This window comes from Thalassophryne amazonica, chromosome 12 (assembly GCF_902500255.1).
Source record: "Thalassophryne amazonica chromosome 12, fThaAma1.1, whole genome shotgun sequence".
Lineage (NCBI taxonomy): Eukaryota > Metazoa > Chordata > Actinopteri > Batrachoidiformes > Batrachoididae > Thalassophryne > Thalassophryne amazonica.
Window position 1 is genome coordinate 32,097,728 of NC_047114.1, and position 14,734 is coordinate 32,112,461.

Consider the following 14,734-nt stretch of genomic DNA (forward strand, 5'->3'; position numbering starts at 1 on the left):
TTAGTCATGATGGGGCATAGTTTGGTTTCTTTTTTGTGTGTGACAGACATTGTTTTACAGACTGGTGACGGCTAGTCAACTTTTCTTTGTAGTAGTTCATTGTACGCTTCACATCATTCTATATTTTTGTGTCTTTCTGGAAACTGTGCTAAGCTGATTTCCATTGGCGGGGGGGGGGGGGGATTTGCTGAGGCAAATGTCTCATAACAAAACATGCCAACATACAGAATTCACATTTGGTTTTGTTAAGTGGTTCATATTTAAGTTTACTCACAAGCATACAAATACAATGGTCCACTTGGAACCAGATCAGACCCCCTTTTTACAGTTTATTTGGCTCAGACCAGAGTTTGAATGCGAAGTCACACCTCCCCAAATGACCAAACCATCTTAGGAAATTGACAGTGGTCCAACAGAAATGACCTAAACAGGGCACATGTGAAATTAACCCCAGACCCAGCCAAGCACCACTGAAAATGTATAACTATTCCGAGACCTTTAATAATGTATACTTAAATAAGACCAGTGTCCAAAGTACAAGTGCTCTTACTCGAAACCATTTCAGAGGAAAGAAAATCACCCTACTAGCAATTCGACATGGGGTTTGTCATATTATCTGAGTTTCATCACTCTCAACTACATAGCACAAATCGTCCGTGTATTCATCCTGACCTAGGCTAGAGAATGGGTGAATGGGAGGCATCACTGTAAAGCCCTTTGAGCTTCTGATATAGAAGGAAAGCGCTATATAAATGTAGTCCATTTATCATTTAGGCTCAATATTAATCACATCAAAATCAAATTAAGTTTATATTCAGCACTTTACAATGTAAAACACAAATTGCATACAAGGAATGAAAACACACAAAATTGTCCTTCCTGATACACCACCAGTTCTACATGGACAAACACACTTACAGCTCCTGGCATTCCTAAGTGGCCTCCCACCCAAGCACTAATATTAGGACCTACTCTGATTATTACTTGAGACCTGACGGGATCAAGACCTGCAAATACCTTCCCTAATTATTAATACGAGAAAAGAGTTACACCTAGCTAATGTCTGCACAGCTGTTGGGGGTAGCTAAGTTGGATGCACAGGCAAGTGGTACAGGCAACATAGGATGGGTGATCAGGGGCTGAAAAAATGATTATTTTAACGCTGGAATCACAATTTGAAAGTGTGTGCTCTTCATATTCCAAGAGTATTACCATACCACACCATACCACTTTATTTATATAGGACATTTCACAAACATAGTTTCCAAAGTGCTGTACAAAAACAAAGAAAACACACACACACACACACACACACACACACACACACACACACACACACACACACACACACACACACACACACACACACACACACACACACACACACACACACACACACACACACACACACTCATGCGGTGTTAAAAGCCAAAGCATAAAAATGGGTCTTAAGACGAGACTTAAAACACTCTACAGTGGGGGTTATTAATTAATGCTGATTAACACGCTGAGCAAATAAAGAATGAAATGCTATCTGCGACGTATCCAAAGGCGTTTACAACTTGCTGATGCCCCAGACTGTGTCTTTGAAAAGACCCGAGAAGAGAAAAAAACTCGAGCATGTGTTTTATCTTGTCCAGGTCATTTTCACCCTAAGGTAATGTTCAGCTTCGCTTGGTACGCCTCAAAGCATTCTCACCACAGCTGTAAATAAAACAACTTGGCACATGTGTCATCAGAGAAGGGGGAAGAATTACCATAGCAACCATTAACCTATTTGCATATTATTTAGGTCATGTGGACAACAGATGTAATAAATGGTGTTACTCAAAACTGCAATGCCATTTTAGTGTTTGATCTTTTTCCAGCATGTGTTTATCAATTCCACAAATCTATCAGTTTTGTCAAATGTCTACTGCATCCGAGTCAAAGTCAAAGTGTCTTTCTCCCTAGGCTGAAATTTGCCTTGGGCAGAGGGTTTTGCTGCACAAACAATACATCCAACACATACCACCCATGCATCAAAAACAATTACATAATAGATCAAAATTAAAATACAAATACGTAATCAACAAAACCATACCAGCATCTTAGTGCAAATTCAGCAACACATGATCTTATACTATCTTTCCTGTCCACCCACAGCCATCTGCTCATTCACCAACATCTCCACTGCTTTATTTGTGTTAATCTGCAGTTAGTGGGCGTCACACCAGTTCACAAACTTGTCCACTCCAGATTTGCGACTACTTAAATTGGTATTAGTGTTTAGCAGACTAGTATTACAGTGTCGTCTGAATATTTAACAACATACTGGTTTGGCTGGGAGCTGACACAGTCTTTGGTATACAATGTAAATAGAAATGATGGCCTAACACAGCCCTGAGGTGCTCCAGTGCTGCTTAATGCAACATCAGAGAGGACAGAATTAAACTTCACCTGCTATGACCTGTTTGATAGGAAAGCGTGAGACCACTTAATTAAGAAAGGGTTCAAGTTTTTGAAGAAGGATGTGTGACTGAATACCGGTAAAAGCAGAACTAAAATCAATAAAAACTAATTTGGCATATGCAGAGGAACTCTCAAGATGCTTTAAAATGAAAATCACGATAGTTAAAATGGCATCACTCGTACTCCAATTCCTTTTGTACGCAAACTGATATTGTCAGACAGATAAGCACAAATCTCTCAACCTCAGTTTCTAATTCAATAAACACTGAATAAAATTTGATTGCTTTATTGCTGTGACATTGATGTCGACACATTGGCGTGAACAGACTCAGAAGCTTCACATTGTTTCTAATTATTTCACAGAAACAGTAGAAAGCATAATAAAAAAACAAACAAACCAATAACTCACCACTGACATGATGGGAATGGATACTCCAAAGATACAAGGGTCTGTGGAACCAAAGTGATGGCTGGTGCATCAAGAGATAGAAACCACAGATATGGTGAAAAGCAGTCTAAACAAAACAGTAAAATTGCTTCTGGCATCTGAGAAAAGTTAAAAACAGTCTAATAATAAAAGGACACACAAGAGATGAACAATTTAAGATCAAAGCCTCAAGTCAGATGTGTGTAATGTAATGTAGAGTAATGTGTAGTATGTAGAGCAGGGCTGCCTAAATACATGCCTGGAGAACACTTGCCCTTTCATGCTTTTTGACTCTCCCTGCTCCACCCACAGATATTTAACAGGTTGTGCTCAGCCAATGAGGAGATTGGAAACATCCAAATTAAATAATCAGGTGTCAGTAGAGTAGGCAGACATGTGCCCTCCATGAACAGATTGGTGCAGCCCTGATGTAGAGTATAATATGCAGTGTGTAGTGTATTATGCAAATTTGTAGAGTCATATATAGTATGCAGTGTAATATGTCATATAAAGGAATAGTGTAATAAGTAATATGTACGGCATGTATGTATACAACCCCTGGCACAAATTATGGAATCACCGGCCTCGGAGGATGTTCATTCAGTTGTTTAATTTTGTAGAAAAAAAGCAGATCACAGACATGACACAAAACTAAAGTCATTTCAAATGGCAACTTTCTGGCTTTAAGAAACACTATAAGAAATCAGGAAAAAAAATTGTGGCAGCCAGTAACGGTTACTTTTTTAGACCAAGCAGAGGGAAAAAATATGGAATCACTCAATTCTGAGGAAAAAATTATGGAATCATGAAAAACAAAAGAACGCTCCAACACATCACTAGTATTTTGTTGCACCACCTCTGGCTTTTATAACAGCTTGCAGTCTCTGAGGCATGGACTTAATGAGTGACAAACAGTACTCTTCATCAATCTGGCTCCAACTTACTCTGATTGCTGTTGCCAGATCAGCTTTGCAGGTTGGAGCCTTGTCATGGACCATTTTCTTCAACTTCCACCAAAGATTTTCAATCGGATTAAGATCCAGACTATTTGCAGGCCATGACATTGACCCTATGTGTCTTTTTGCAAGGAATGATTTCACAGTTTTTGCTCTATGGCAAGATGCATTATCATCTTGAAAAATGATTTAATCATCCCCAAACATCCTTTCAATTGTCCAAAATATCAACGTAAACTTGTGCATTTATTGATGATGTAATGACAGCCATCTCCCCAGTGCCTTTACCTGACATGCAGCCCCGTATCATCAATGACTGTGGAAATTTACATCTTCTCTTCAGGCAGTCATCTTTATAAATCTCATTGGAACGGCACCAAACAAAAGTTCCAGCATCATCACCTTGCCCAATGCAGATTCGAGATTCATCACTGAATATGACTTTCATCCAGTCATCCACAGTCCACGATTGCTTTTCTTTAGCCCATTGTAACCTTGTTTTTTCTGTTTAGGTGTTAATGATGGCTTTCGTTTAGCTTTTCTGTATGTAAATCCCATTTCCTTTAGGCGGTTTCTTACAGTTCAGTCACAGACGTTGACTCCAGTTTCCTCCCATTCGTTCCTCATTTGTTTTGTTGTGCATTTTCGATTTTTGAGACATATTGCTTTAAGTTTTCTGTCTTGATGCTTTGAGGTCTTCCTTGGTCTACCAGTATGTTTGCCTTTAACAACCTTCCCATGTTGTTTGTATTTGCTCCAGAGTTTAGACACAGCTGACTGTGAACAACCAACATCTTTTGCAACATTGCGTGATGATTTACCCTCTTTTAAGAGTTTGATAATCCTCTCCTTTGTTTCAATTGACATTTCTCGTGTTGGAGCCATGATTCATGTCAGTCCACTTGGTGCAACAGCTCTCCAGGGTGTGATCACTCCTTTTTAGATGCAGACTAACGAGCAGATCTGATTTGATGCAGGTGTTAGTTTTGGGGATCAACTCAACTCAACTTTTTTTCTTATATAGCGCCAAATCACAACAAACAGTTGCCCCAAGGCGCTCCAAATTGTAAGGCAAGGCCATACAATAATTATGAAAAACCCCAACGGTCAAAACGACCCCCTATGAGCAAGCACTTGGCAACAGTGGGAAGGAAAAACTCCCTTTTAACAGGAAGAAACCTCCAGCAGAACCAGGCTCAGGGAGGGGCAGTCTTCTGCTGAGACTGGTTGGGGCTGAGGGAAAAAACCAGGAAAAAGACATGCCGTGAAGGGGGGCAGAGATCGATCACTAATGATTAAATGCAGAGTGATGCATACGGAGCAAAAAGAGAAAGAAACAGTGCATCATGGGAAACCCCCCACAATCTGCGTCTAAAGCAGCATAACCAAGGGATGGTCCAGGGTCACCCGATCCAGCCCTAACTATAAGCCTTAGCGAAAAGGAAAGTTTTAAGCCTAATCTTAAAAGTAGAGAGGGTATCTGTCTCCCTGATCTGAATTGGGAGCTGGTTCCACAGGAGAGGAGCCTGAAAGCTGAAGGCTCTGCCTCCCATTCTACTCTTACAAACCCTAGGAACTACAAGTAAGCCCGCAGTCTGAGAGCGAAGCGCTCTAATGGGGTAATATGGTACTACGAGGTCCCTAAGATAAGACGGGACCTGATTATTCAAAACCTTATAAGTAAGAAGAAGAATTTTAAATTCCATTCTAGAATTAACAGGAAGCCAATGAAGAGAGGCCAACACGGGTGAGATATGCTCTCTCCTGCTAGTCCCCGTCAGTACTCTAGCTGCAGCATTCTGAACCAACTGAAGGCTTTTTAGGGAACTTTTAGGACAACCTGATAATAATGAATTACAATAGTCCAGCCTAGAGGAAATAAATGCATGAATTAGTTTTTCAGCATCACTCTGAGACAAGACCTTTCTGATTTTAGAGATATTGCGTAAATGCAAAAAGGCAGTCCTACATATTTGTTTAATATGCGCTTTGAATGACATATCCTGATCAAAAATGACTCCAAGATTTCTCACAGTATTACTGGGGATGAAAATTTACAGGGTGATAATTTTTGCCAGGGGTTGTATTATACAATGTTTGAAAAATGAGCGACTCACCTTGTGTCGTGTACTTCAGGTAGAATAGAGAGAGGAAGAGAAACAAGAGAACACAGAAAGCCACTCCAACACATCTGTGGGGGGGCATGTGTTATGGATGAGGAACAAATTTACAACATACAGCACAATAAACAACAAGTAAATCTGGCATACACCAGACCTGATAAGAATCAAAAATCCCAGTTGAGCTGGCATTAGAGTAGTCCGTGGCGTGGACATGTCCTGAAAAAGGAAGGATGGAAGAAATGACAAGGACATCAGAAACTGCCTTTAAACACTTATACCCCCATCACACACAGCCGGAATCACACAGAATGGCGTCGGAATTATGAATTGGCGCCCATCCGAAAAGTATCAGATTTCAGTTCCGAAATGTTCTGACACCCATCTGTGGAAGTCGACACAGTTGGTCAAAATCGGCTGGCGGCCCCGAGTGTGATGCACATGTTCAAAACTCTCCGGGCGCCGTCAAAATGAGACACCTATCCGACGGCGGTCCATGTGCATTCTGAGGACCATCTGACTGCAATTTACATATTCCGATAGTGGCAAAATGGGATCCAAAATGATTTGAGTGCATACGAGGGAACCTCGAGATGGATCTGACAGCGCAAAGCCTGCTGGTATGACCTGCACGTGCGACGTATAATAATGACACCCCCCACCCCGAGGGCAAAGGAACTGTTGAAATGTATGTGGCACGCTTCATCAGGATAATAATTATGAATTACTATCATGTACAGTGAATGTAAACAGCAGCTATCAAACCGAAAGCTCCATGCGCTACTACGCGCACGCCACCGCAAATCTGAACAGGCTGTTATATCCACAATAGACCTTACAGTACAAATATCTGTCCATTCCTTCCCATGGGTGATGCAAATAATGTGAACTATTGTCTCTATCACAATTGCATATAACACGGGCAGCTGCGTCTCTCTGTGGTGCGCAGTAACGCGTCATTGCATGCGTTAGGCTCGGAGTTGGACGGATCTCACAGTGTAATAAATGATCACCTTCTAACTCTGTAGGAGATATGACATGGAACTTGTGCCAGGTCGTTACAGCATTAATAAACATGAATCTCACCTCCAACAGCGGCCCAGGAGTGTTTCACAGCGTGCGTGTGGACGTGAAGCTGGGACAGCTGTGTGTGGCTCAAATCCTCTCACCCAAAAGAAAAAATTAATTCCATGTGATAATCCAACCATCATGGTGTCCAGTGTTGCATTGTGCTCCTGAAGTGGGCAAACAATAAAAAAAGAAAGAGCCCTGGAAAGGCGCTCCGTCTGAGGGACTGCATGGCCCAATGCCAGCAAACTTTGAATGAAGCTGTCCAGTGCGCCCTGCACGCATGCTTAGTGGCCCATGCAGCATTATGCATGCACATGCGCGCGCGCGTGCACACAGACACACACACACACACACACAGGGCTAAGTGATAATTGCAGCCCCACGCATGCTGCACACTCACGCGTGAGGAACACAGCGCTCCGGTCCGTATTTGCCATCCAGAGATTTGGAGATTGGCCAGTCTGCAGTGACATTTATGGCCATCTAACAGCAGTCTGTGTCGTCTACATACGCTCCGGATGCGATCTGACAGGTGTGGACGAGGCAGTCTGTCTGTGCTCCAACACTGCTGACCATGTCTCTTTTCCTCCCGACTGCATCGGATTATGGCAATATTTGCCATGTCGGGCATGGCTCCGGCACATTCTTGCTATATGTGACGGGGGCTTTACAATCAGTGATGCAACAGGATCAGACCCACAAAGAACACTGTGTGCTATCAAAGCTGTTAGCCACCCTAACTAATACAATCCACATTGTAAATTACATACTGCTGGACTGGACTGTTCTCAAAAGACATTTTATGCATATCCACAACAGAGATGCACTCAAATGAGGTGACCACAAAAACAGCCAAATCCACCTTTTGTGAGTTTGAACAGTAACCAGGTGTCTATAGTTCCAAAGCAGCAGTTGCCCTCAGCTACAGCCTGCCAAGCCTGGAAGAAGAAAGACAGAAACAAAAATCAGACTGTAAAACTGTTAATATTCCTATTTTTCACCTTCTTAGGGAGAGACAGTACAGTGCCTCTAAAAGGTATACTTGTACTTATCTTTGATCGTTTATACATCTGACATATGTAAAAAAAAAAAAAAAAAAACATAATAATTTCCTATTAAGAAGAAAAAAGATGCCCTTTAAAGTCAGAGAAAACAAATCTCTACAAAATAACAACAAAAAAAAAATAAAAATAAAAACATAAAAGCCAAAATAATGCAGATACTATAAAAAATGATTTGTGCCTTTTGTTAAAGGAAAAAATTATGGAATCACCCTGTAAATTTTCATCCCCAAAACTAACACCTGTATCATATCAGATCTGCTCGTTAGTCTGCATCTAAAAAGGAGTGATCACACCTTGGAGAGCTGTTGCACCAAGTGGACTGACATGAATCATGGCTCCAACACGAGAGATGTCAATTGAAACAAAGGAGAGGATTATCAAACTCTTAAAAGAGGGTAAATCATCACGCAATGTTGCAAAAGATGTTGGTTGTTCACAGTCAGCTGTGTCTAAACTCTGGAGCAAATACAAACAACATGGGAAGGTTGTTAAAGGCAAACATACTGGTAGACCAAGGAAGACATCAAAGCGTCAAGACAGAAAACTTAAAGCAAAAATCTCAAAATCGAAAATCAAAAATCGAAAAATGCACAACAAAACAAATGAGGAACGAATGGGAGGAAACTGGAGTCAACGTCTGTGACCGAACTGTAAGAAACCGCCTAAAGGAAATGGGATTTACATACAGAAAAGCTAAACAAAAGCCATCATTAACACCTAAACAGAAAAAAAACAAGGTTACAATGGGCTAAGGAAAAGCAATCGTGGACTGTGGATGACTGGATCAAAGTCATATTCAGTGATGAATCTCGAATCTGCATTGGGCAAGGTGATGATGCTGGAACTTTTGTTTGGTGCCGTTCCAATGAGATTTATAAAGATGACTGCCTGAAGAGAACATGTAAATTTCCACAGTCATTTATGATATGGGGCTGCATGTCAGGTAAAGGCACTGGGGAGATGGCTGTCATTACATCATCAATAAATGCACAAGTTTATGTTGATATTTTGGACAATTGAAGGATGTTTGGGGATGATTAAATCATTTTTCAAGATGATAATGCATCTTGCCATAGAGCAAAAACTGTGAAAACATTCCTTGCAAAAAGACACATAGGGTCAATGTCATGGCATAGGGTCAATGTCAACGAGCAGATCTGATATGATGCAGGTGTTAGTTTGGGGGATGAAAATTTACAGGGTGATTCCATAATTTATTCCTCAGAATTGAGTGATTCCATATTTTTTTCCTCTGCTTGGTCTAAAAAAGTAACCGTTACTGACTGTCACAATCTTTTTTTCTTGATTTCTTGTAGTGTTTCTTAAAGCCAGAAAGTTGCCATTTGAAATGACTTTAGTTTTGTGTCATGTCTGTGATCTGCTTTTTTTCTACAAAATTAAACAACTGAATGAACATCATCCGAGGCCGGTGATTCCACAATTTTTGCCAGGGGTTGTAGCCATGTGTGAGACTGCCTATGCTTCAGTTGGATATATTTATGTTTTATTCCACACTCTTGTCTTTTCTTCAGCGAGAGCATTTAATTTGGGTTTTTTGTGTGTGTTTGTCAGCATACAGAACTCTAAGTGCATTTTATGGAATAATGGAAAGTGTCTCAGCTTGAGACTTTGGTAAAAGCGAGGAGCAGAAAAGTTGTTCTCAGTCATAGAGAGTCTGGTAAAAGGAGTTAATTATTTAATGTTGCCGGTATGATGGCAAATTCTTCCAGATCATTTCTCATTTGGCTGCACTGCATGAACGAGCCCACAGCCGCACATCAGTGACAGTGTTGCCAGATATTGCCAACTGGTTTCAAGCCAAAAAGCTGATCCAAAACTGACACAATGCACACAAAGTATTAAATCCAAATTTTTGCATTATTTTAACCATCCTGGTTGTTTAGATTGGTGTGTCATAAAAAATTAATGTAGCCAAAGCTAAATGCCCCCTTCACACATAATGCAATTCTACCACTGCACCACAATCACTGTCTCATAACAGGAGCATAAAATGGCTCTAATCAACAAGCAGACAAACGTATTTTCTAAAAAAAAAGAAGAAAAGCACTGTGATAACTGACCAAACAGCATTTGCTATGTTGTCTTTCTGCTGATATGTGGTAAATTTGTCATACTGTTGGCCTTTTGTATGGTCATGCGGTGCCCCGTTCACTGTCCTGTCAGACAGACGTGACGTTCAGATCGTGTGCTGCGTGTCCACATAAACGGACGGTCTGGTCCAGGTGGACCTGTCAGTGTGCACGCTCTCCAGCCTGTCGCAAGTTATATATGTTTTTATGCTTTCGATGTGAGTACAGCAAGTGCACACGCGCACGTGTCCGTCGAAACGTGTGGTGCATGTTCTGCAGCTCTGATGTCCAGGACCAGCCATGTCAACAACTGCCACGCCCCCGTCCGTTCAGAGCACAGACCAAAGTGTCACTCCCTGAGTGAGATTTGATTGCATGGGTGAGTGAGTGGGTGGGTGACAGCTTCATTGTCGGTGTGGTCTGACAGCAGTTTGTATCATCTGACCGTTGTCTGAAATATGTTTGGACTGCATCCTGCAGGTGTGCACGAGGCAGTCTGGGTGCATTCGGACTATGGCTGATGACGCCTCTTTTCCTCCTGACTGCGTCGGATTATGGCAATATTTGCCGTGTCGGAATGATTCCTCCACATTCTTGCTATGTGTGACGGGGGCTTAAGAAATACAAACAATATGGTATTGTATGATGAATCTGTCTGGAGGAGGCACCAAGACACTTAGACAACTCTGTTAGGGTTGTCAGCATCTCTGACTGTGATTGTAGAAATTGTACATCATGCAACTTTTATCTGTTGCATCACTACTCACAGCTTCATAGTGGAGTGGAACAGAGAAAGATTTTCATACAACAAAATAAATCACATCGAGGCTTGAGCCTCTCATGTCTCCTGGTAAACTGTTGCTGAAATTTTAGTGGCTCTACTTGGCAATGAGGAGAAAGGCACTACTGACACTAGTGGACCACAGATGATGAGTAAATTCCACACCAGCAGGCAGCCACCAACAAATCCAGTCTGATTAACACATCGCTGCTACAGTTTTGTGTAGGGGTGCCCTCTCTTTGTCTAGTCATTCCCGGCTTACATAAGTCTGGAAAGGCTATCATCATGCATAGACAGACATACAGACAAACCTTCTTATTGTGTGTAAGGACCCAGACAAGGCGTAAGGTGACATGCTGAGTAGAGAAGACTATAAGACTTGCTGCAAGATAACGATTCTGCCTGGTGAGGAAGTAGAGGACCTTCATTGCACCGTGGACTGTCTAAAGTCAAAGAAAGAAAGCCACAATGTACTTCAACCGTTTTCACCTTCATGAACTGTTCACATGTGGAAAAACTATGTGTGAGCTAGAGACAATAGATGTCCACAGACTCACTTTCATGGTACAGGATCTGTTCCAGGATTTCACCAGATCTGCAGCCCTCAGGTCCTGCCAGCTGATGAAGTTATGGAAAGGAACTCCAGTTTTCCTGACAGAGAGTAAGTGAAACAAACTTGATTAAGAAAGCAGGATAATAATTATTTCATATGCCTTGAATTTTTCAAGGGAAGTTAAGTCAAATTTTCTGATTTCAGATTCTAGAATATTTTCTGGTTTCTTTATTTGTCTTTGACAGGAAACTGAATACCTTTACACTGTGGACAAAACAAGACACTTGAGGGAATCAACTTGGGTTTTGAAAGATTTTCTTACTAGAATATAATCAATAGATTAAAAGATAATGAAAACAATTTGTTAGTTGCAGCCCTGTGAAATATGTCAGGATTTTATCTTCTGCATTTTTGTCTCTCAGAAAGAGGCAAAGACTTATTCCATAATTTTTTTTTTCATGACAGTGTTTTTAAGTTTTGAACTTGATATTAACGTTAGAGTGATATGGATTTTTGGGGGGGGACCAATACCGAAACCATTATTAAGTCGTAAAAATTTCACCAAACTGATGTATCTACGTTATATACATAAATATGGCAATGCTTCCAAACATTTTGTTAAAAACCCGTGTGGCAAAGAAATGTAATTGAGGATTGATGTTTCACAGTTTAAACACAAACTTTATTATCAATAACTATAAATATAACCAACAAGTGTATGTCACGGTTCTGTCACGCTGCCTCCTCTCAGATCGGCAGCTGCAGTGTCATATTGCTAAGCATTTGCATAAAATAGATTTCTTGTATATTGTGGACAAACCTAGCTGGTAGCATAGCAGCCACTTGTTTCTAGTTGCAGTAAAACACCCGCTCTGACTGAAAATAAATGGCAGCTGGTCGCTTTGCCTCTGTCTCTTGCTACTAATCTGAGCAAGCACTGATGGGGGTCCCACCCAAACTTGAGAGCATTGTACGCAATGTTGTTGGAGTACCCTCTGCTGGACAAACTACATAATGATACCATTTTTAACAGTCAGCAGTGTTTATGCTGTAAAATAAATGTTTTCACATCTGCAAAAATTATACTGATAACAAAATGTCCATAGAAGGCTCACGCCAGACAATATTATCAACCAAGCGATATATCAGTCAAGCTCTGGTTTATATCCTCTGCCTGTTGGATTTTTTTTTTTAACTTTTTATTATTATTAGTGAAAAATACTTTTTTCTGACCAACTATTTGAATACAAAGTTGAAAGTTATTGGTACAATTTATGGTTATGATTTACTGTTACATTAACCAAATGATAATCAACTAATCAGAAAATAATAGACTAGTAAAGCAATCATTAAACTGATTAAGTGAAAAAAGATACATTAATGAATTCCAAAAACAATAATTACTTGCAGTCCTATTTAAAGCATATTAAACATAATTTGACTACCTGTCCCATGTTGTGAAGGTGGCTCGCTGAGTGGAGATGCCAAGAGCCTCTATCTGACCCATCTGTACACCTGCATCTGCATTGGGGGCACAGCAACACAAGGAATAAAATGGCTATAGTGAGTAAAAGATATGGTGAGGAGATTCACATTAAAATATTTTTGGATGATTTCTAGAACCACAGACAATGTGCCAAACAAATTCATAAACCGCTCCATGATCAAAAGTATTGTTTGCACTGATGTCATCACATCTAGACAAGTGGTACCCTGAGAACCAAGAAGAAGGTCACTCAAGATAACCAGCAACAACAGTCATAAGTGTAACTAAATAGCAACAGTGCTGGCATTTTAATATGCAATGTGCCTTCATTGCTTCAGGAAGCTAAGAAACAAAAAATTACCCCAGAAGGATCTAGTCACCGTATTTTCTGCATCTTAGAAGATATACAATTTTAATCTGATCTGTTAAGGGACCTAAACAGATCTGTTATCACATATAGGCAATGTTCAATTATGGCCTACTCCAACAAAGAGGTCTAGTGACATCTGGACACCACTTATACAGTGGCCATTCTTGTGTGCTATGAGAGGATTTATTTATTTATTTATTTTCTTGTGTGCTATGATAGACGCATTACTCAAGTGGAAATCAGGAAAAATTATTTCTCAATCCTCTTTGCGTCTAACAACCATGACATTACTCTTCTTGGCATTAAATTTAACATCACAGTCATTGCAGTACTGTGAGCACACCTTTAACTAGAGCATCGTGCTCGCACAGCGCAAACCTCCACCAACACTAGTTTCCAATTCCACAAAATCTTACCTTGGAAAAAAATTTTCAAGGTCCTGTAAGAAGTGGCTTTTCATAAGCTAAATTAGATGTGATCAGATGTTACGAGTATGTACTTAGTTCATGCACTTGAATAAAATTTTTTTTGTGGTGTTTTTTTCCCCAACTTTTTCGGTTTCTGAAATCTTTTGGATAATTTTCACAGAACATTGGTTATCTCTGCTATGCACAATTTGTCATTGCTTTTTGGCACTTGGTTTCTGAAGCCCCATCACACAAGCAAGAATGTGCAGGACAAATGGCAAAAAAATTGCAATAACTGGATGCAGTCGGGAGGGAAAGAGGGATGGTCAGCCGTGTCAGAACGCATCCAGATTACCTCATCCACACCTGCACGATGGCATCCAAAGCATATGTGGACAACAGGTAGATGACACAGACTGCCGTCAGACATAAAAGCCACTGAAGACTGCACGATGTCCAAACATCTGGATGCAAACACAGGACCGGAGTGGGAGGGAGCGCTGTGTTCCTCCCGTTGCACAGTCCCTGTCAGTACTGGACACCAGAGTACAACCAATGTATGGACCGGACTCATGCCATATGTGTCAAGGCTGCATCTGATGCATGGTGTGACTGCTTGGCCCACTGCCAGCAAACTTTCAGCAAAGGTGTCCAGTGGCACACGCACACGTGCGCCCCACGCGCACGCTTAGTGGCTCATGCAGCCATTATGAAGACACACACGCACACAGCTGAGTGACAATTCCAGTCCGATGTGTGTGTGGGGTGCACGTGTGCGTGACTGCGCAGTGCGCGTGTGTGCAGGGCGCATGTGTGCACGTGCCACTGGACACATTTGCAGCTTTCACACCATGCATCAGACGCAGCCTTTCCTACGAACTTTAATTTTTTTTTCTTTTTTGCTTACTTCAGTTCCACAACGCAATGCTGTACATTGTGATGTTCGGTTGGATTATCA

The 14,734-nt window shown here is 41.0% G+C and overlaps 1 protein-coding gene across 2 annotated transcripts in view; it reads right to left on the bottom strand.

Annotated features, from left to right (window-relative positions):
* Positions 1-14,734, bottom strand: part of gk5 (glycerol kinase 5) — a 59,859-nt gene that overhangs the window by 25,065 nt on the left and 20,060 nt on the right. The window contains exons 3-9 of one of the 2 annotated variants that reach the window (XM_034183943.1): positions 12,959-13,034; positions 11,518-11,611; positions 11,272-11,403; positions 7,888-7,963; positions 6,112-6,173; positions 5,952-6,025; positions 2,861-2,921 (exon numbers count right to left, since the gene is read on the bottom strand). In XM_034183943.1, the coding sequence (XP_034039834.1) occupies positions 2,861-2,921; positions 5,952-6,025; positions 6,112-6,173; positions 7,888-7,963; positions 11,272-11,403; positions 11,518-11,611; positions 12,959-13,034 (575 nt within the window). Of the gene's footprint in view, positions 1-2,860; positions 2,922-5,951; positions 6,026-6,111; positions 6,174-7,887; positions 7,964-11,271; positions 11,404-11,513; positions 11,612-12,958; positions 13,035-14,734 lie in introns of both variants that reach the window. The other variant, XM_034183944.1, reaches the window with a different exon arrangement.